Consider the following 21418-nt stretch of genomic DNA (forward strand, 5'->3'; position numbering starts at 1 on the left):
TTCGTAATTTTTTGACGAAAAATGCAACAAATACCATCCAACAGCCACCGAATTCACCTGATTTGGCTGCCTGTGACTTTTTTCTGTTCAATCGAGTTAAAAAACCATTACGGGGAACGCGTTTTAGCAGCCGAGAGGAAGTAATGGAAAAATCGCAGGGAGCACTGATGGACATACCGAAAACCGAATATAAAAAATGTTTCGAGGATTGGATCAAGCGCTGGCATAAGTGTGTTGCAGTCGATGGGGATTACTTTGAAGGGGACAATATAGATTTAGATGAATAAACTTGTATTTTTAATTTTCTGAATAAATTCCGGGAAATTTTTGATCAAGGTAGTATACAACAAGTAAGCAACGAAGGTGTACGAAACAGATAATGAAAGTGGTATATGTTGATAATAATTGCCATAAAACTTAGCGCATTGTTTTAAACTTCTAAATGAATTGCATAGCATACAGTGGAAATAATTGAAGTTCATATTGAATTTTGTTACCACCATAAACAAAAATGCTTACAGAAATTCGGCAGATGGAATATCTTTTTGAGATGGATGTTTATACTTACCATGCTCAAATCTAATTTCTCAGAAATTAAAGATTATAATAGTAGAAATTATTTAAAATACTAATTTTGATGACATTAGAATAAGATTGCCAGTTATAACATATATTGCCCATACCCCACACAACACAAATCAAATACAGCAAATCTTAAATAAGAAAATGGTCAGATATCAAAAGCAATCATCAAGCAAATATACAAATGTAGTTTCCCAAGATGCTCAATGATCTCACTTATTACATTTATTACTTAGGAGAATTCTAACTCAAAGTTGCCTCTCAAGATTAACTATCATGCATCCTGCTCACCTGTGTAACTAGTGATGAAGGCACTGCACTGACTACACCACTACTCAAGGGCTTGGAACCTCTTCTGCTGCCCGCAGATGAATGGGAAGTGGCACTTGAGATCAATGAGGGAAAAACTGACAGAGGGCTTGCAACTACAGCAGCATTCATTTGATCCACAGAGGCCGCCATACCAGCTTCCTCACTTTCAGGAGTAGTGGAATAATGTGGACTCAAGGCAACCCCTACGGCCCCTTCCCCATCTCCTGCTGCTCCTTCCGTTTCTGAGGCTGGTGCTTCTCCTCCTCCTTGAGCAAGGTCCTCCTCTCCAAGGATCTCGGGACCAACGACACTCACCAAAGAATCTGGTTCCTCTGGTGATGTGTCAACAGGTTGTATAGGCTGCCCCTGGACATCAGCATTTGACGCTCTCCTAATCAGATTAGTTGGCATCTTGGATGGAGGGTTGTGAGGTATGTTGCTTGCATCAATATGAGCAGACAAAATGGCCACAACTGCATCTCGGGCAAAAAGTACCTGAGAAAATAGAAGTGTGTTACTAGCTTGAAGGAATAAAGCAAATAAAAAATAACTATTATCACTTCTTCCAAAAACTTACCCTAAACATATAAAAAGTTTAATGAAATTAAAATTAGGGCACTACATTATCAAACTTGCATTCATGTAAGCAGCATGTTAATATATATGGTACTATGAAACCTGCATTCTGACCAAAACCATTAATAGAATTGATTTCCATTTATTACAAGATATTAGAGAACATACTGCATTCTGCAAGTTCTTTGTATTTAATGAGAAAGGTTACCTAGGATTATGAAATAAATTAGAGGAGAAAGGGGATAAATAGACTATATTACAAGAGACTGCGGGAGATGCCGCAACAGTAACTTTTAACCGAGTCATCCACTAATATGAATTTCAATGCAAGAATTTCAGAGTATAAAAATCATTCCCCTTGACCAGAATTCGAACCTGGATCCCTCCATATCCGGCCGAGCGCTTCAGCCAGTTAAGCTATCAAAGCATCCTCTTAAACTCTGAAATTTTGGGGGCTATAAAGGAGCAAGATGTTGTGATGAAATACCATACATACAATGTCACAGGCATTTGTAGTCATGCGCAACACACCACAGTCCACTTGGTTAAAGTCAGCTTTAAACACTTAGGCTGTTTTTACCTTTGAAAAATTTAAAGAAACTGCAGAGAGAACGCCTCAATAGCTTAATTGGCTAAAGCACTTGGCCGGACATAGAAGGATCCGGATTTGAATCCCAGTCAAGGCAAATGATTTTTACACTTTGAAATTGTTGAGTAACATTAAATTCTGACTTATTGAAATGTATACATATATACAGAACATCCCAAAGAACACAAACCTGTAGAGCATCCAGGACATGCTGAAGAGCAACCTGCTTTGCAGTGTCTGTCTTAAGGCTTACTATCATCTTAGAAAGTGATGGCCTTGATAAAGTCACATTGGATGAATTTATTGTGGAAGATGAGGCGTGGGATGGTGCTCCTGTAGCTGCACCTGCAGGTGGTGTATTTGTTGCACCAGTACCTAAATAAATGAAGGAGGTATTAGGGACTAAATAGGCATGGCTCATCTTATATTTTTTTCAGGAAGCTTTAACTGAAAGGGAACCAAGCATTTAATCAAATATTTGCTAATTTAAATTAAAGTTAATAAATGAATATAAGTTCTTTAGCTAAAACTTATAATCAAAGTTTCCATCTCCAGTTCAAAGAGGAATTGTCTGAGGAGCAACAAAACTGAAAAAGGTATTCATTTCCTCTTTCCAGGAAACCAAAATTTACCTAAAAGGATACCTAACATTGTAATTAATGTGAGGATTCTAAAGTGACAAGAAGTAAGCTGGCAAGTTTTCCACATTATACTCAGTTTTTAATATTCTACTGTATCTCACCATCATCATCAGATGTCATAACAGCCATTCCCAGCATGGCAGAGCCCAAAGGATCACGCTCTACAGCAAATGCTACTGGATCTCGTGATGGAGGGACAAACTCTGTATATGGCATTCTTGAAGGGTTAGGCATTAATGTATCAGATATTGCTGTGGCTCGACCTGCATCAGGCACATCTTCTTCCACTGTCCATGCAATGGAATGGGATGATCCACATGCCACTCGATTGATTTTCACACCTTCAAGTCCTCGCACAGGGGCCGGTCGCCTGTTAACAGCTGTAGTCCCATTACCTTGCTGACCATGATCGTTATCTCCCCATGCAAATACCTATAAATGTCAATCAGGTATGGAAATCATAGGGAATTCTATTGAAAACAAATCAGCTTTAGGTATAATATGATATTGCAATCCATTTCTATAGGATATATTGGGATTGCTGTCTGTCAGCAACATTGGAAATTGAATACTTAGAATGGTTTTAGAGAAATAGCTCATCTCTTATATTTTGTGGGAACAATCTGTTGGTAAGGAATCCCAGGTTTATGAAGTTTTAGGGCAATGTAGAACTGAGGAATACTGGAAGTAGATGGGGAGAGGATGGAGTAGCCTCGATACAATATCCTCTGTTTCCTTCATTTCTACCATTTCTTCCACTCAAGTCGCATTTTTAGAAGTACAAATCTCTCTCCTCAACAACAAATTCTATACCTCAGTCCATATCAAACCCACTAACAAGCAATTATATCTTCATTTTAATAGCTGTCATCCTCTCCACACTCTGTAGTCAATTCCATACTCTCTCACTCTCAATCCGAGGCCACTGTATCTGCAACAACCCTGATTCCCTGAATAAATTCCTCTTAAGCCTCCATGCCTCTCTCAACCGACATAGCTAGCCAGATCCCATTTAGCACAAAAAAATCCTTAATAAGGATAAATATGGCAGTCTATTCATCTGCACAATTTACTTCCTGGCCTTCAGTCCCTTTAAAGTATTCTTAGAGACCTTTTTCCTATCCTCTCTGAAAACAAAGCCAATGCCAAATTACTCTCAAAATGCTCAACTGTAACATTTAAACATCCAGAAAATCTTTCTACGAGGGTCATCCGGAAAGTAGTACCCGTTCGTGCCGCATGAAGTGCTGACGACGCGAGTAGCCGCTGGACGAGGTCAGATAGCTTCAGTGGCTTGTCTGCCTTCTCTGAGCCAAGTTGCGTGACGCTAGCATTGCCTGTGTTGTTTCTGTGATTGTTTACAATGTTTAAAAAAATTGAGAACGCCGCCAGTTGTGAAGTGAGGGCAGTGATTAAATTCCTCAATGCAAGAAACGTTCGCCCATGTGATATTCATCGCCAATTAAAGGAGGTGTATGGAGACAATGTAATGGACGAGTCGTCTGTTCGGCGGTGGTGTCGCAACTTCAACATGGGGAGGGGGAACACACACGACGATGAGCGTTCGGGGAGACCGTCTGTCATTACAGACCAACTGGTGAGCTCAGTTGACGAATTCGTGAGGAACGATCGGCGCGTCACAATTGATGACATCTGTGAGCATTTTCCCAATGTTTCTCGAACAATTGTTCATGAAATTGTTAAACACCATCTGCATTATGAAAAAATTTGTGCAAGATGGGTCCCTCGCGTATCTCAATGAGCTGGCGGCGAAGGACTATGCAGCAGGAATACAGAAACTTGTCACACGTTATGACAAATGCCTTAATTTGCTTGGAGATTATGTTGAGAAGTAGTTTAAAGTATCCTCTTTCAAATAAAATTTTTTATGTTTGTTAATATTTACTTTTGTGTCTTTATTTCACGAACGGGTACTACTTTCCGGATGACCCTCGTAATATTCTCAAATCCACAAGGCCTGTTTATAGATTGACTTTAATTCCCAAAACCCCTCCAACTCCATTCAATCGGGCTAGATGCAAAACTTGCTCCATCCTTGTAACAAACTCCCTTCCACAACAACACCATCCTAAATAAACTCCTGTCATCTTCCTGCATTTAAAAAAATATCATATACCACCTACAATGTACCCTCTGCCCAGCTATCTATATTGGCCAATGCACCACTCCCCTACATATTAGAATCAACAACCACAGAGTATCCTGTGACTCATCCTCCCCATCTGTCTCCCTCTCCGTTGCCAGACACCCAACTACGCACAGTGAAAACTTCGATAACTGCTGCCTAGTAATTTGACCTCCCTCCAGTCAACAGCCAGACCAATACAGTTAAGGACTCGAGAGTTAACTTGTATCTTTCTTTTTAAATCTTGCCACCCCCCTGGACTAAGTTGTTTCTATAACTGACACCTTCCTCTCAATTACCAATCATTATATATGCCCTTCTCTTTAACCCTCCACCTCCCAGTATTCCTTTGTTTCTTCACTTTAGTATCAGTGACTTCTTATACCCTGATGAAGGTGGCTGAAACTACCCAAATATAAGTGAGTTATGTCTATATTTGGGCCAATCCTTTTTTTATTTACTATTATTAATTGTAATTGTGCATAATATCTATACACACACACACATTATTTTGTACTGATGACATCCACTAATCCTGACACAATGACATGGTTGAATTAAGAATATTATTTTTATTACCTGGCCATCATCAGTGACTGCAAGGCAGTGTAAAGCTCCCACTGCTACTTGTACCACCCGACGACCAAGCAGAGCTCCTTCAACTTTGGTTGGTCTCCGGGCATGCCTGTCAATGCCATGGCCAAGACGGAAGTAGTCACCTTTCCCCCAGGTCCAGACCTCTCCTGCTTCAGTAAGTGCCAAGGAGAATTGGGCTCCACATTCAACCTGAATTACACCTTGTCCATTTAAACGCTCCACATTTCGTGGCAGTGTGCAGCCTTCACTTCCTCCTCTTCCCAGTTTCCCAAAATCACCATCACCCCAAGAAAATACACTACCATCCAATGTCAAAGCCAGAGTTTGTGCATCCCTGGATCCGCATGCCACCTGTAGATATAGTTTTGATATACTTCACACATGCATACATAAATGGAACAAAGATAATGAAAGGAATCAATGGAATATGTGTTTCTGGTTGAAATTTAAGAGTTCAAGTTTCAAAGTTTCAAATGCAATTGTATACGACAGTTTCATAATGAAATTGAAATATAACCCAACCATGTCACACGTATATACTCTGAATTAACAAAATATGTGCCTGATTTCATACCATTTTGAAATTATGTAGATAGACTTAAATATGAAATGCTGAAGTAAAGAGCTCATTACATCACTTCTTTTCCAATAATTACATAAAATCTTTTTGAGAAACTTATTTATTCTTTTGTACCATATTTTTTCATAATATCTATAATTGATATTTACAATTTGTTTACTATTCTCTGCTTGCTTTATCTAAATCAGTTTTCACAATTAAATTTGTTATTAAGGCACACTGTCACCCATTGTACACTGAGTAATCTCCTAGTGGATTAGTTTTAACTGTCAGAAATATTGTGCTTTTGTTTTTTCCAGTGGGAGCGGTTTCTATAATATTAAGTTACACTTCTTTCAAATTTTTGTAAGGTAATAAATAGAAAATCAAGCAGAACTCAAAATTTATCATAGGAAAAGCAGTTATGCATTAAATTTGTAAAACGTCAACAAAAGCTTTGAAAATATTTTTTCTGGCCTCAATTATACATAAAACTTGGTTTTAATTGGTTTAAAATGGTTTCTTCACCAAAGTAAATTTTATGTTTTACTACACTTTTGAATATAGCCATAAAAAGAAGACATGATAGTACAATGACCCAATCATGGTATATTGCAAAGCCATTACTTTTATTTCATGGTGATGTTTCATCAACCATGACGAAAGTACCTGAATAACACGTAGACCAGCCAGAGCTCTGACTCTCTTGGGTCGATGCTGAGAAACTAAGTCTCCATGACCCAAACGACCATACTCTCCGAGCCCCCAGGTGTAAAGTTCGCCAGATGCAGTGACAGCTGCCGAGTGGGAAGAGCCACAAGCTATATCTCGAATTCTTTTGGTTCGCAGTGCTTCAATCATGCGAGGCGAATGGACTGAAAGGCAGCTTCCATGGCCAAGTTTACCATCATCACCTTCTCCCCATGAGAAAACCTAAAACACAAAATAACATCAATTACTGTTCAATTAAGAGTTGATTAATAATTACATAAGGAGCTAAATGAAAGAAAAGTGCTATTTTAGCTGGTAATTACTCTGTTCAGTAAACTACACAGCTATTATTTAAGAAGATCTCTTGACATTAAGATAAACAAGACATCTATATAAAGGCAAAATAACAATGATTTCTCTTGCAACTGCTATCAAAAAAATCAATTACATTAAACTAATTGAAGTGGATATAAAATCAGGCTGAGGCATAGCCATTAAATAACATAATGATAAATACGACAATATAGGGTAAAACCTAGCTTAATGAGCACCTTGCACAGTGAGTAATTTACATAATGAGCAAAAATATTAGTCCCAAAAGACTCACTTAATGAGCAACTTTTCGCATAATGAGTGATAAGGAGAGGGGAGTTCCTGGATTCATTGCATTTCTGCTACTAGAGTTTGTCTCCAGCACTCATTCTACAAGCATCTTAGCATTGCTAGTATTCACACATTTTCCATATTTGTGTTCAAACATGTTATCAGTGATTTTTGGTGAAAAGTTCAATAATATTTTGTGCATAGTTTTAAAATTTACCCCGAAGAAAAATTCATAAGAAGGGAGCCCTTTCAGAAATAAAAATAGCAGTAACAATGAAAGTAAAACTACTGAAAATTGGGAACAAGGTGTGAGTATGGCTGATCTAGTATGCACATCAACAATGGTCAACATCAACGACTGACATTTTCTTCAAGAACACTGACAAGACTAAGGATATAGATGCTTCAAATAGAGTAACTAGAGAATCTACACAACCACTAAGCATTCTCAACAATGTTGGAAGGTTGCTTCTCATACAAATAAATGAAAAGTAACTGCAACGCGACACCATTTATAAGAATGTAATTCGTGAGAAGGGGAAAGAGATTTTGATTAACCTTATTTAGAAGCTGCCAGGATCCTTAAAGGCCAAAAAGAATTTAAGGGGAGTCGTGGTTGGTTTGAGAAGTTAATAAGAAGAACCATCATCCATGGCATTGCATAGCATTGTGAAGTAGCAGGCTCTGAGTCAAAGGCAGCAGAGAACTTCATCCGTGACGACAAGAAGCTTGTAAATTCTGAGGTTTACCTACCACAACGTTTTTAGTTATGATGAGATGGTTCTCTTTGGGAAAAAGATGCTGAAGCAAACCTATATTTGTGTACATAACAGTAAAAGAATATGCAATGCCCAACCAAAAGGCAATGAAAGGCCCATCTCATGCTGCTATTTTACACAAATGCAAGCAGCAATTTAAAAATCAAACCAGTACTTGTTTACCATTTAGAAACTCCATGAGCCTTCAAGAAGTGTTAAGTCCAAAACATAAGGCTAAATGTGAAGTGGAGGTTGTAGGAAACAGTAGCATTGTACCATGTGTGTGAGGTATCACCCTAATAATGAAGTGCCTATGCATACCAGAAATTTAAATAATGATAATTTTGACTTACATTTTTAGAAAATTTTCAAGCATCTACAAAATCAAATGTTTCTAGATCTACCTTGTCTAGAGACAATGTTTTGATTCATTGTGTTCTGGTCAGAGGGATCGAGGCAAGAGCGGAACCTTGCAGCACCTCCATAAGTGATCTCACTTTGGTCATTTTGGTTCTACAAACCTTCCTCAAGATCCTCAGGTTTTACGCTTGATTTAAATGCACATAATGCCATTCTAGGGAGAACCTTAACAGGTGTCTTTAAGAGTAGGTTATTATCGGCAAATCCTTTGCAATTCTTTAGTTTCTTTTTGATGTCTTTATTGAACACCACCCAGTATCCAATAAATTGGGCACTTCAGTTGAAGACCACATGTTTAGGTTTCTGGATTTATGGAACCGATTGAAGACATATTTACACGTAGAACAGATGCATGCAACACCATTCACATACCCAAGTTTCACCACACAACTCCAACCAGTATCCAAGAAATCAGGCACACATAGGAACACATTATCGCATTTCAAAATAAACCATTAACACAGTAATCAATCCGAAGGTCAATTTGGTAGGTGATGGTAAAGTTCACCCAGTACTAAACTTGATAGTGTCAGGGGTGACAGTCCCTTTCTCTGTGCCGTTATGATTTCCCAGAATGATCTGGTAACCAAAAAAATTACAAAGCTTGGGTGGAGATGAGGGTGCCCAAAGAGGCTTGCCCAGGAATCGAACCTGGGCCCTCCGGTCAGTAGTTCAATACTCTACCCCTGGACTACCCCCATTTTTTTTACAATAATTTATATTCAAAAAGTTGTTTCAATAAACAAGTGTTTCGCTTCACAAGAAAGACTGTGGAATGGATTATGCTAGTATTATGAGGTTACACTGTATTATCACACAAGATAACCTCTCGATAGTATAAATAAAGTAGTAAACTACAACCAACTTATGCAAACACATGACTTTTTCAAACCAGAGGAAATGGTACCAGAATAATCATTTGCACCATTTCACCAAACATTCAGTTTGTTGCTAACCTTTCCATCCATTGTAAGGGCTAATGCATGCTTTCCTCCAGAGTGCACAGCTACTTTGCAAACAACATACTGATTTAAGGCAGCAATTTGGCGAGGTGTAGCAATATTGCTTCTGTGTCCTAGTCCAAGACGTCCATTAGTTCCTTCCCCACAAGAATATACCTGAAAAAAATAAAAAATGATAGGAATTAGAAGAAGAATCAAAAGATACAAGATGAATAATGGCAATGATATGATTACATTTTATTGAAAGAATAAGCCATAAGAATGATTGTAACTTATTGTAAATATCACTCCAACTTCGGTCATACCTTTCCCTCATGTGAAACAACAAACAATGACTTGGAACCTCCAGCAATATGGGTTGGTCGAAGACTTGACAACACATCCGAGAGCACTGGAGTTTTCACTTTGGACCCTTTTAATCCTCCTAACTGGTCCTTGTCATTCAAGCCCCAAACATAAACCCTTGAACGACCTTTTGGTGCATGTGCAGCAGACAGAGGCTGAACATGACTCCTTAAAGATGCCATGCCATCTTCTTCCCAGTCAGATGCTAAAAATGCAGCCATTTCGGTATCCCCAGCCATATCTAGAGCTATATTTCTGTGAACATTTCCCTTGTCATCTTGAGCTTCTGCATCCAGCTCAAGGTCAATATCTAACTCATCATCTTCATCTTCATCCCAGTTGTCTTCAGTATGAGGTTTTGAGTCAATGTTTTTCTTGTACCCCACAACTCTCAATCCATGAATCTAAGGATGAAATAAAAACAAATATTTTTTTTACAAAGTCTGGACAAAGGACTTAGTTTCAATGCAATTCATTAAAATCTGCACTATCATTAATTACTCAACAAGAAGAAAAAGCTAATTTCTCTCATCTCATTCCAATCAATTGAAATATACCAAATAAGGACCAAAACAGATGGCTGGTAGCCAAATTGAGCACTTTTTTTTAAATAACACAGTCTGAACCTTGAAAACAATTATACCTAGGTTTATAGAAAAAGAGGAGCAATGAACACATGAAGGTTTACTGCCAATGCGATATTTTCTCATCGTGACTCATGAAATGCCTTCCCTGCTTGTCCTCAGAAGTTTCCATTGAATTAAGCACAGCAAATATGAAAATTAAACATTAAGCCGACTTTAAGAATTATCAATAAATAAGTTTATTTAGAAGGAAAGAATAATTTACTTACTTTGCAGTCAACACCAAAACTTCGGCATGATCTGATTGCTATTTCAATGCAAGCATAGTATTCTTTCAGGTCAGAAAGCAGGGAAACTGTGGTGTCAGTTTCCAATATATTAACTGTGCTCAGCTTATTCATGGTGTTGAATGAATCACCTCCACTCACAACCACTAAAGAAGGAACGTATGTGGTGTCTGACTGGTCCACCGTCATCTGCAGGAGGTGCACTATCACATCTGGTTGCATTTCTAATCTTATCCAATGCTGCAATGTTCAAGGCCATGGAATGAATAATAGAAAATATTTACTAAATTTCTTATTACACAGTACATATAATCCTCTTAAAATATATTGCTTACACCATGATTCACACACTTCAATTGCTAGTCAACAGAAAGCTATCTATTCTTAGAGATAATGGCATTATTTGTTCCTAATGTTTTAAAATCTAATTCATTAAAATAATAGGGTTGCAGTTTTTGAGGATTGAAATATTGAGCTACTTTTTATACCATTTTATTTTTGTAGAATTGTAAGGTGCAGCTGGAGAGTACTGGTTGAAGTTTTAAAATAAATAAATCAGAAATTATGATGAATATTACTTGAGAATGGCCACTGTTCACATTGGAGCATCACTAGTGGAGAAATTTTTACCTACAAATTTAATTATAAATGATTATCAATTAATGGATAATTAATTAATTGAATCTGCCAATTTTTTCATTAGAATGAATTACTCCTGTATTGTTTAATAATAACTGACCATTTGTGATAAACATAGAATTCTGAGAAAAACATTCATTCATAAAATAAATAGCTGGTTGAGGGACATACAGGCATTAACTTCCAATTGGCTCATAACAGTAAACTTGTTACTGTGGTGACATGTTGTATTCAATGTAGTCACCAAAAACACTTCATTCATTTGCCAATAATCTGCCATTCATTTTGCTTAGTTTTGCTCTCGCATCATCAAATAAAAAATAGAGCCTATAACTGCCATTCCTACCAGCTGTGATATGAGTGACTTGAGGGAGGAGAGGTTGATACTTAATGGCTGATAGGTTTGTCCAAAAGTTGCACAAACCATACATTATCAATGTTTTTTAACAATTACTGAGTTTCAATTCCAAGTTCAATTTCAGAAAATTTGAAAGACTATGTTTTATGTGCGTTGATGTGTGACAATATTGACCATATATCTCCTGAGTAGGTATCTAATATAATATTATAATAATGTAATATTACTAACCATTGATTTTTACCAATTCCATTGCCTTAGGGGCATCTCCAACAGAAGACTTAACCTTTAATATATAATTCAATATTTTTTCCTCACTAATCAGCCTACTATCACATTCATGTGCATGCTTTGAGGTAATGATGAAGAAAATGCATTCCATTAGTTACAGAAAGAGTTTATGCACTCACTAGAACTAGTCTTGGTATCAAATAACTTTTATGTATTTTTAACCTGTAATTTTCTGGAAATATTAATAATTATGTGTCAAACTTAACTATTCCCAGCATTATATACAAACTCAAACACAAGTACTCCTGTTTTTTGGTATGAGAATTTAGAATTCAAGAATGTTTGTAGGTGTAATAGTTTTTCATATTCAATCAAAGAATCTTTTTCAACATGAATCATTTGGTAGAAATTTTAAGTGATATGCTGCAAAATTGATAACAATGAAGCTTTGCGCACCCTTGGTTACCACAAAAAATAAATTTACATGAATTCCAAATAATACCTTTCCTTGAGGGCCACATGTCTGCCAGTATCCTCCCGAATGATCAACCATTCGGTGAGCAGTTGCATCTCGTGATGAGACAGCCAGCGTTCGTACACACTGGGACCAATCATCAAACAATGGACTAGGACTATCATCTCTTTTTTCTTGACTTCTTTTATGACGTCCTGGTTTGCCAGCAAACACTGCGGCACTTCCTGAAAAAAATGAAAGATATTTGACATTCATTCATTGCAGTTCATTTAAGATCCATTTTCGTATCCTTGCTACAATTAAAGTATGTTCCCAAAAAATCATCAACAATGATGGATAAAAATGACTACCACTTTCAACTATTATTGTACTCCTATGCTGCATTCATGGCAAATGGCTGAATATTGATTAATGGAAATAGTGTCCTGTTGGAGGTATTTGATATTGAACCAGTAATTTATTTGGGCCTCTTGCATTTATATACTTCAGATAAGCTGACTGAAGATAAAGGATATGAGAAAGATATATAAACAATCAATCTCTCATCAGAGAGTGCTTATCTCATACATGTTACTTCATTGGTTTGCTTTTTTTCAGCATATTTCATGAAGCATCCAAAACATGTGAACTACCAACTTGTTTCTAAGAATTTATGGACATTTTGATGGTAACTACTTAAATGTGGAATTCAACTTCATTGATTAATCAGAAATATGACTCTTTAGGAAATTTCTAAAAAACTTTTTGTTTATTCTAGTTCTAACATGAGTTGCAGTCATGCATCACTGACAAATGCATCATTTCTTTCATAGTTATTATTTGCATGCAAATGGCTCTACTGTGGTGTCCTACATGAATCCGAATACTTGCATCATCTCAGCAGTACATTTGCCAATATTGCCAGTAATTTATAATAAGTAGCCCTTTTAATTGTTTTATTTAAAACTACAATATTCATACACAACCCTTTACATTGTTTTATTCTAAAACTAGAATATAACCAAAAATACGCTTACACATGCTTTATGACTAGTCTATTGCTTCCATACATCTACATTTTTTTGAACTGATACTATTCCAACATGAGGAAAACCACTCTTACTGTGTAAAAATATTTGTTGATTGTTACTTTTAAGTCACTTTGCACATGGAAAATTGGAATTTTAGCACCCACATCATAAGCTAATCTAGATGATTAAGTGATATCTGAAAACCACTATTTGACTAATGTATTACAGTAAAGAATTCTTGTGAGACGATGAAGAATACCAATCCAGGACCAAAATGACTGATGATAGAGGGATGCAGTTTTCATGAAGTTTTGGTTGTATCCAGAGACCTATAAAAATGCAACTTAACCTTAAGATGATGCTTATGTACCCAAAGTTCTATTTTTAACCACATGATTTTAGCTATCTAGGCACTTAATAAACCCACAGACTACAAATACTATATTTCTCCAAGTTTTCAATAACTAATAGGTTGATTTAAAAATTCCATGGAACAAACTACCATGCATGCACACATTTGCATGATTTCTCGGTCACTTCTGATCTACACTAATAAAACAAGGAATAGTTATCAACATCACTTTAGGTCCATGCGAACAAAGACAAACTTGGATTTTTAGAAATGTGTCCCAGGCTATGTAACAAACTACATAACAATCTGAAATGTATTATATGTAGCAATAGCCTTAAGGCAAACTAAAAAAAATCATAAATGTAAGTAATGGTCAATAAAGTGTGATCATATTTTTTTCATTCATATCAATTATTGCACCAAAATGTAATTGTACCAAATGTTTTATTGCTAACTAAATGTATAATAGTAAGAGGACGCCTCAATAGCTTAACTGTCTAAAGCACTCGGCCGGAAATTAAGGGATCTGGGTTCTAGTCCAGGTCAATGGGAATGATTTTTACACTCAGAAATTGTGGCATTGTAAATGTGTAATGTACGAGTATATGTGCAGTAGGTTTCATTGTTTTGAATCCAGCAATGCATCAATGGCAACCATTGCAAGTTGAAAAATTTTTAGTGTTCCTACAGCAACAATAGACAAAACATATGGAGTTGCATTGACATTTTGCTATTGCTTGAACTGCAAAATAAACAATTAAGGCCTAAGTAATGATAAAGGTGGTTTATGGAGAGTCTGTTTTTCCCAATATCAATTCTCGAAGATGGTTTAAAATGCTTAAAGAAGAGAGACAAGAGTCAAAGAATGATGGACTGAGGGCTCCAATCAATGCTCTTATAGAAGTAAACATTCGCACTACTTGGACAATGGTGACAGTTCCTTAAGAAATTATTCCATTCTACAACGGTTATTATGATTGTTTATTATATTTTTCATTAGGAATTTTAGTTTTGGAGCATTCCTTCTTATATACAATAGACTCCCTTATCCCTTCACACAATTTGTTCAATCATTATCCCAAAGAAAGAGTGATAATAAAAACTTTGAATAAATAGTGTTAGCATTTGAAAGCCCTACAGTAAAACACATTCAATAAGCCTTTAATAAAAGAAATTAATGAGTAAAATAGTTAACAGTGATTGTGTACAGTTGGACCTTTGCCTAGTCGGCCTACCTATTCTTAAAATGGGGATGTACTTTGATGGGAGGCAGTATCTAGCTCTGTATACGTGCAAATTTAGTATATTCTGAAGCAAAAAATCTCCTTATAATTCATCTTTCTCCTTTTTCACCTTCTGGATTTTCCAATTAACTATTGAGTGACAAAAATTAATTTTTATCTCGATAATAATGCACTTGGAGCTAATAGAGTATTAAATTTAACTTACTTGCGGAAAGAAGATACTGTTGTATCTAACTAAAGTTGCAACTGAAGTGAAGTACTACCCTTGTAAATACATAATACACCTCATGAAAAGATTACCCGAGTGGACTCAGGTTTTGCCTAACAGCACTAAACTACATTTAATCTGAGAATGAACATATAAAACAAATGCCATGTTGCTGAAGAGCCTAATCTGATAAGCACCAGAAACTCCTTAAATTTGGGGCATTTTTTCAACTGAAAAAATTGCAATTGCAAGAAAATAATTCTGATACAAAACAAACTAAACCAAGACAACATCCATCAATGGAGGATTAAATGTAAACTATTATTTAGGTTAGATAAAGTTTAAAGTGAAATACAGCCATCATCTGTTTTCATAGTGAAAGAAACTGGGAGTGAATTCTCTGCAGCAAAAAAGGTAAACTTGCAGTTAATTAAACTAAGAAGCACATGAAAACAACTCCCATGAATGCAGTAAGTAAATTGAAAATGGTGACATATTTATACATTTAACTAAAACAACATAATATGTAAGTAATGAATAATTGCTTTAAAGATTACACTTAGATTATTTTTACTAGAAATATGATTCTTGAGAAAACTCTATATAGGGACTCATATTTGGGTTAAAGTATACAAATAAATAAACAAAAGAGCTTCACAATCACATAGCATGTGCCAAAATAGAAATGGCTATTAATATCCCATCCACATGTAACTAAGAATGAGATTTCAGCAGTTTAACAAGGGCTAAATAACTGAATTGCCAAAGACAGAAAAAAGTGGAAAAATTATTTGAGTGGAAAAAAGTCAATTATTTTAGAATGGAAACCTTGTCTCAGCCATGAAAAGATTGTATGCAAGGGGATTATAAAAAATAAGCTCAATGAAGAGAAAAAACATTCACTCGTGAGGGGAAGTAGACTCAAATTGAAAGATAAGAAGGGAAAAATGCCATTTTGCAGTCTGTATAAAACACAAATAGGGTAACAATTATACAAATTTTCTTAAAAGAATTTTATTACTCTGCTGATATTAAGTATATTATGCCAAATGAGATATATGATTTCCTTGAGAGACATCAACTATTGCTCAAAAAAAGAACTACAACAAGAATTCGCAATGGCCTATCTTGGAATACAATGGCTAATGGGTGGTGAAAAGCAAGGATGGGAAATCATGGTTTTTACATGGATATATGAAATGTACTCCATCTCAACCAATCACTGACCTGGCTCAGCAATCCTGTTAAAGTGATGCCTCCTATGGGTTATCCTAGAGTAAAAGCACACTTCACAGTAACTGAAGGAGTCACAAGTTTTACAACGAAATCGTGGCCCAACCAATGGTGATGCACCACAACCATCACAATGAATACCATTGTGTACAATATTAGCTCCTAAAGCAGCAGATGGGGCAGACATTCCAACAGAAAGTAGATCTGATTCTTGAGTATGAGTTGACCAGCTAGTATGATGTGTAGCATCTCCAAAACCATCCCTTCTATTTCCAATACGTCCTGATGAAAACAAGAAGGGCACTCAAATTGTAAAGCATTTGAGAAAAAAGCGACCATAATGAGGGGAGATAGCCAAAGATTAGAATTGGTTTAAAGAAAACCTCCAATGAATGGAATTTCAAGGATTTTTCACAATGACCAACTTTATACATGAACCCTGGCATAGAAAGTACTTGGCAGACACTAGATCTTATGTGAAATGATTTTATTTTATTGATAATGAATTAGATATCACAAGTATATGACCTTTAAATACTAGAGTGTAGTATTCTGCCTCTGTATAACGTTCATGCAGTAATCCTGAGACCTTTAAAAGATGAATATCCAACTACATGGAACCCATCTGCTAAGCTCTACAGTGTTAAAGAAATATAAAGGATCTGCCAATAGTTGGTACCTGAACACTTAAGTGAAGCAATTATTTCATATGATATGCACCTACCACTTTTAACATCAGTGCAGGTGTAATTAATGAAGCATTTTTTCTGTGCATTGAAATTACAACTTATGCATTATGAAATTTTGCAAAGTGTACAAATATAAATACATTGTTAGGCCCATTAGTCTAAATGTTAAAATATGGCATCACTTCAAATTTACTTTTTATAAATGAACTGTGAGAGTTACATAAATGACTGGGAAAAATCATAATTTTTGACTTCCCTATAACTGCAACACTACTTTTTGACAGGCTAGGATTCTATTTATTTAGATACGTAGCGTTTTTATAATAGTGAGCAATTTAAATATTCACATATTCACGAGAATGCACAAAGAGGTAGTCAATCAAAGTTGAAAAAATTGCCACTTAAATTAGGTCTTTTTTCTTTATGGCAGATGCATGTGGTATGTAATCATTGAAAGTTTATGTGACTGTTCACCAAGTTTTTAGGGATACCACACCATATATGTTCCTGCATCAAAAGTGGACCATTTTTGTTTAACCCCTCAGTAGTATATGAGAAAGAAAATTAAGTGGCGTTTCGATGATAAAAAAGCAGAAAACGAACATGGAAAAAGTGAAGCAATTATGGATGAAATTAACAGGCTAAACACATTAATAAATGAAAATGATAATTCTGATGGAGGGAATGGTGTGGACCACATCCCTTTCATGTCACAATACTTGAACAAAATCAGTTATTACGATTCAAAAAAGTAATTAAGTACATCTTCCATAGATATGATTTTCAGCACCTTTACTGAAACAAACTTTTAACTTTTACATGTAATAAATTATCAAATTCCACCAAGGTTATTCTATCTTAGTTTATACAGGGTGTGGCAACATAACTTCAATTTTTAAAGGGGCTTTGCTTTATAAAAAGTGAAGTTTAGTTGCCACAACCTGTAGTCATGAAACCATTAAATCAGAACATAATTCCATAAACAGAAATTTTATTGTACACATCTCCTTTTTCTAAGTAACCATCATGCTATATCGAGAAAAGAATAGCTTCTCTTTGTTATTATGGGACAGCATCATTCATAATGTTTCAACTTCACAATACAACAGTGATTCCTTAGCTAAAATATACAATCCTACCCCTCCTATAATCAGTGCTGACTGCCGCTTAATGACCACTTGGGCTTGTTAACTTGAACTTGGTTAAATCATTTGCGCTGTGCACTCCCAAGTAAATTAAATATTTGTTCTTAAATTACATTAAAAACTGTCCTTAACAAGACAATGAATGGCAAATTTATTATTTAAATGTAACCAGCATAAACAATTAATTTACAGGGGGAAAATTATGGGCCCATACAATTATGTATTGTTCAATGGCGAATAAATCTATCTATCTGTTAATATCACAAGATGGAATAGATTGATGGGTCAAAAAAGTCATACATGGGGAACCCGCAAAATGTATAATCAACCCATGAATGACCAAGAGTTTAACAAAAATGCAAATTAAGATCATATTTAAAGGAATTCAAATCTAAAAGTTTGGGTATGAAGAACAATAATCAAAATCTCAATGCAATCATGTATTCAGTCTCCAATATTTTGGAGACTGATTACATTGTAACATCAGATAATTTTTCTTGCGTCACTGACTTCTGCAACTAGAATTTATGTAGAAATAATCAGGGACAAATTGGACTTTCATACTTAAGTTATCAACAGATTTCAGCATCAGGCGAACTAATTAACTTTTAAAAAAAATCATGGTTCATGTATATAATGAATAAGACAGAAAAGGTGAAATTTCATTTAGAAGTAGAAAAAACTTGATACATGAATTAGTTGTTCACACATCGGTTTTAATATGCCTACAGATAATGAAATTTACTTAGCATTTCAAGCTCAAAGCATTATGCTACTATGCATATCAAGGTTTTCAATATTTCATATGCTGATGCCAGATATACTTAACCATGTGTGACAAAATATTTCCAAAATGTAGTCACCATTCTTGCTAGAAATGAAGCTTGCAGTATGATTGTACATTTCTGCTGAGTGTCACATCAGAACTTCATATACTAAAATATGCAAATAATATAAATGACCTGGGAGATTCTGAGAGAATGTTTCATGTCCTTAATGCCAGCAAGTTAGAAAAACACTTTGAGAGATGACAGTTTAAGTTTTCAATTTTAATATTTCTACTCAACATAAACTTTTTGATAGATCCACTAAAATTCTGTTGGCTCTACAGGAGAGACAGAAGTGCATCTTTTTTAAACTGCATCATTAACTATTCCAAAATTTTCAGGACATCAACACTCTAAATTAAAGCTAAGGAAGATAGTCCAATTGCTTTGCATGATATTTTAAATAAATAGTTTAAAAAAAAGTTATATAAGGTGCACAAAACCAAGCCACTTCACAGTTCGGCAATTTAAAAGTGCAGAGGATCTCATGGAAATAGAACAATTACTTTGAGTGTAGACTGCACGCCTTGATCCGGTACCGCGTGCCAAGACCTTCATGTCTGTGGAAGTCAGTGATTGGGGAGCTGACATTGTGGCAGCAGCAGCAGATGCACCATGAGGAGGAGGAGGGGAAGACAAAGAAGCAGGTGAGGAGGCTGAGGCAAACTCCAACACTTCCAGGTGGAATGCCCTGATCCAGTATGGACTACCCCTTTCCTGCCAATCGACCTGCCAAAATGAGTTATGCAAAGCTCTAAATCCATTTTACTGTGTCCATTTGAAAGGATTTTGAACAATACGAATCGCTGCTTATCATTCATCCATCCACTTTTTCCAAAAGTTCTCATTGGAAGATTTAAAATGACCATTACGACTCCAAGTATTAACCACAACAGTATTATTAACCGCAAAATTATTACTTACTTTTCTAATATTGTCACATAAAAGTTGAAATTTATTTGAATAACTTGATCAAAATTATAATGATTTATATCTTAAAAATAAAAGAGATAACTAAATTCATCATGTATGCCAGAAAATCTGTGAAAAAATATTTATGAGATATGAAAGTCATGGATGCCACACCAGTATTACAGTCCATATTCCATATGATATCCAGAAATTATTAATCACAGAAACATATCAATCCCACAGTAGTTCAGTTCGTTATTTAAAATACATGGATATAATATAAATTAAACCATAAAATCCCAGAACCACTCTCAGCTAAGTGCAAAATTACACCAATATATTTCTCAATAGTTCATTTAAATTACAGAACAAATAAAATAAATTGTATTATTAGGTGAAAATTGTTTTGTTTCATGATAACTTAATGCACATGGTATGAGCTCTAGCACAAGCAACCACAAAATATAGCGATGATCTGATCAAACTCTGCTGCACTGTAATGAATGCTATTTAAAATTTTGACATCATTCTTATTATCATCCTGTTTTCCAAGACATACTTAGATCCTGATCTTAAAGTTACAGAATGAGGTCTACATCTGAGCTGTTTTTCATCTTTACTTTCTCCGTACACAACATAGGGGGTAGCATTAAATTCATGAAAAACTTTTCCTTGGATTTCAGAGGAAATGCATTTTCTAAATTCCCCTGAACACATATGGAACAATTTTTTCAATGATGTCAATCCATTTATATGCATGTATCTAAAGGAATTTTGTGGACTGACAACTATTAAAATCTAGATGAAATTATATTAAAAATTTGTCATTTTTAAAAACTGTGAGAAAACGGATTAGAATTTGACTCAAGTTGATCCACCAGAAGTTACAAAATACAGAGTGGCCAAGTAATTTAACCATTTCCAAAGATTTTAAAAGCCATTTCTAAGGATTAAATGACAAGGATTTCCTCTGCTTAAATTTGCAATACAACTAAATTTAACAGTTGCTGATAAAGGTTCATTTACAACTTATGAATTAAATACTTTTCTCTGAACCTAATCATTTGGATATTATTTCATTTTTATAAAAAATGTATGCCTGGGAGAATATGTATAGATGCATAAATTAAGGGAGGTAGAATGTATGTGGAATTGAAGAAGGATAAATTGTGGTATGTTGTTTTTTCATGTTGGGTGAGGTTAATAAATATAGTGGTGTTCAGTCTGTGCCCACTCTATACCACCTTAAACAGTAAACTACTAATACCAATTTATTTAGGAATCAATAAACATTAATCAATAAATACTAATAATAATGTATTCTCTTTAGCCTCACTTTGAGTGATGCTGTTGAATAGAAATTGAGCTCAACATAAAATTCCGTCACTTTTTCTTCAAACAAATTTTCATAAAAGTTCTATTT

At 35.3% G+C, this 21418-nt stretch overlaps 1 protein-coding gene across 1 annotated transcript in view; it reads right to left on the reverse strand.

The window, feature by feature from the left end:
- Nucleotides 1-21418, reverse strand: part of HERC2 (E3 ubiquitin-protein ligase HERC2) — a 137865-nt gene that overhangs the window by 39965 nt on the left and 76482 nt on the right. Inside the window, exons 47-57 of the mRNA XM_071592171.1 lie at nt 19590-19812; nt 16417-16704; nt 12403-12599; nt 10655-10912; nt 9762-10205; nt 9451-9612; nt 6672-6935; nt 5426-5794; nt 2802-3132; nt 2250-2434; nt 874-1389 (exon numbers count right to left, since the gene is read on the reverse strand). Coding sequence (XP_071448272.1) covers nt 874-1389; nt 2250-2434; nt 2802-3132; nt 5426-5794; nt 6672-6935; nt 9451-9612; nt 9762-10205; nt 10655-10912; nt 12403-12599; nt 16417-16704; nt 19590-19812 — 3237 coding nt within the window. The remainder of the gene's footprint in view (nt 1-873; nt 1390-2249; nt 2435-2801; nt 3133-5425; nt 5795-6671; nt 6936-9450; nt 9613-9761; nt 10206-10654; nt 10913-12402; nt 12600-16416; nt 16705-19589; nt 19813-21418) is intronic.

The sequence above is a fragment of the Hetaerina americana genome, unplaced genomic scaffold (assembly GCF_022747635.1).
Source record: "Hetaerina americana unplaced genomic scaffold, ioHetAmer1.1.p SCAF_5, whole genome shotgun sequence".
Lineage (NCBI taxonomy): Eukaryota > Metazoa > Arthropoda > Insecta > Odonata > Calopterygidae > Hetaerina > Hetaerina americana.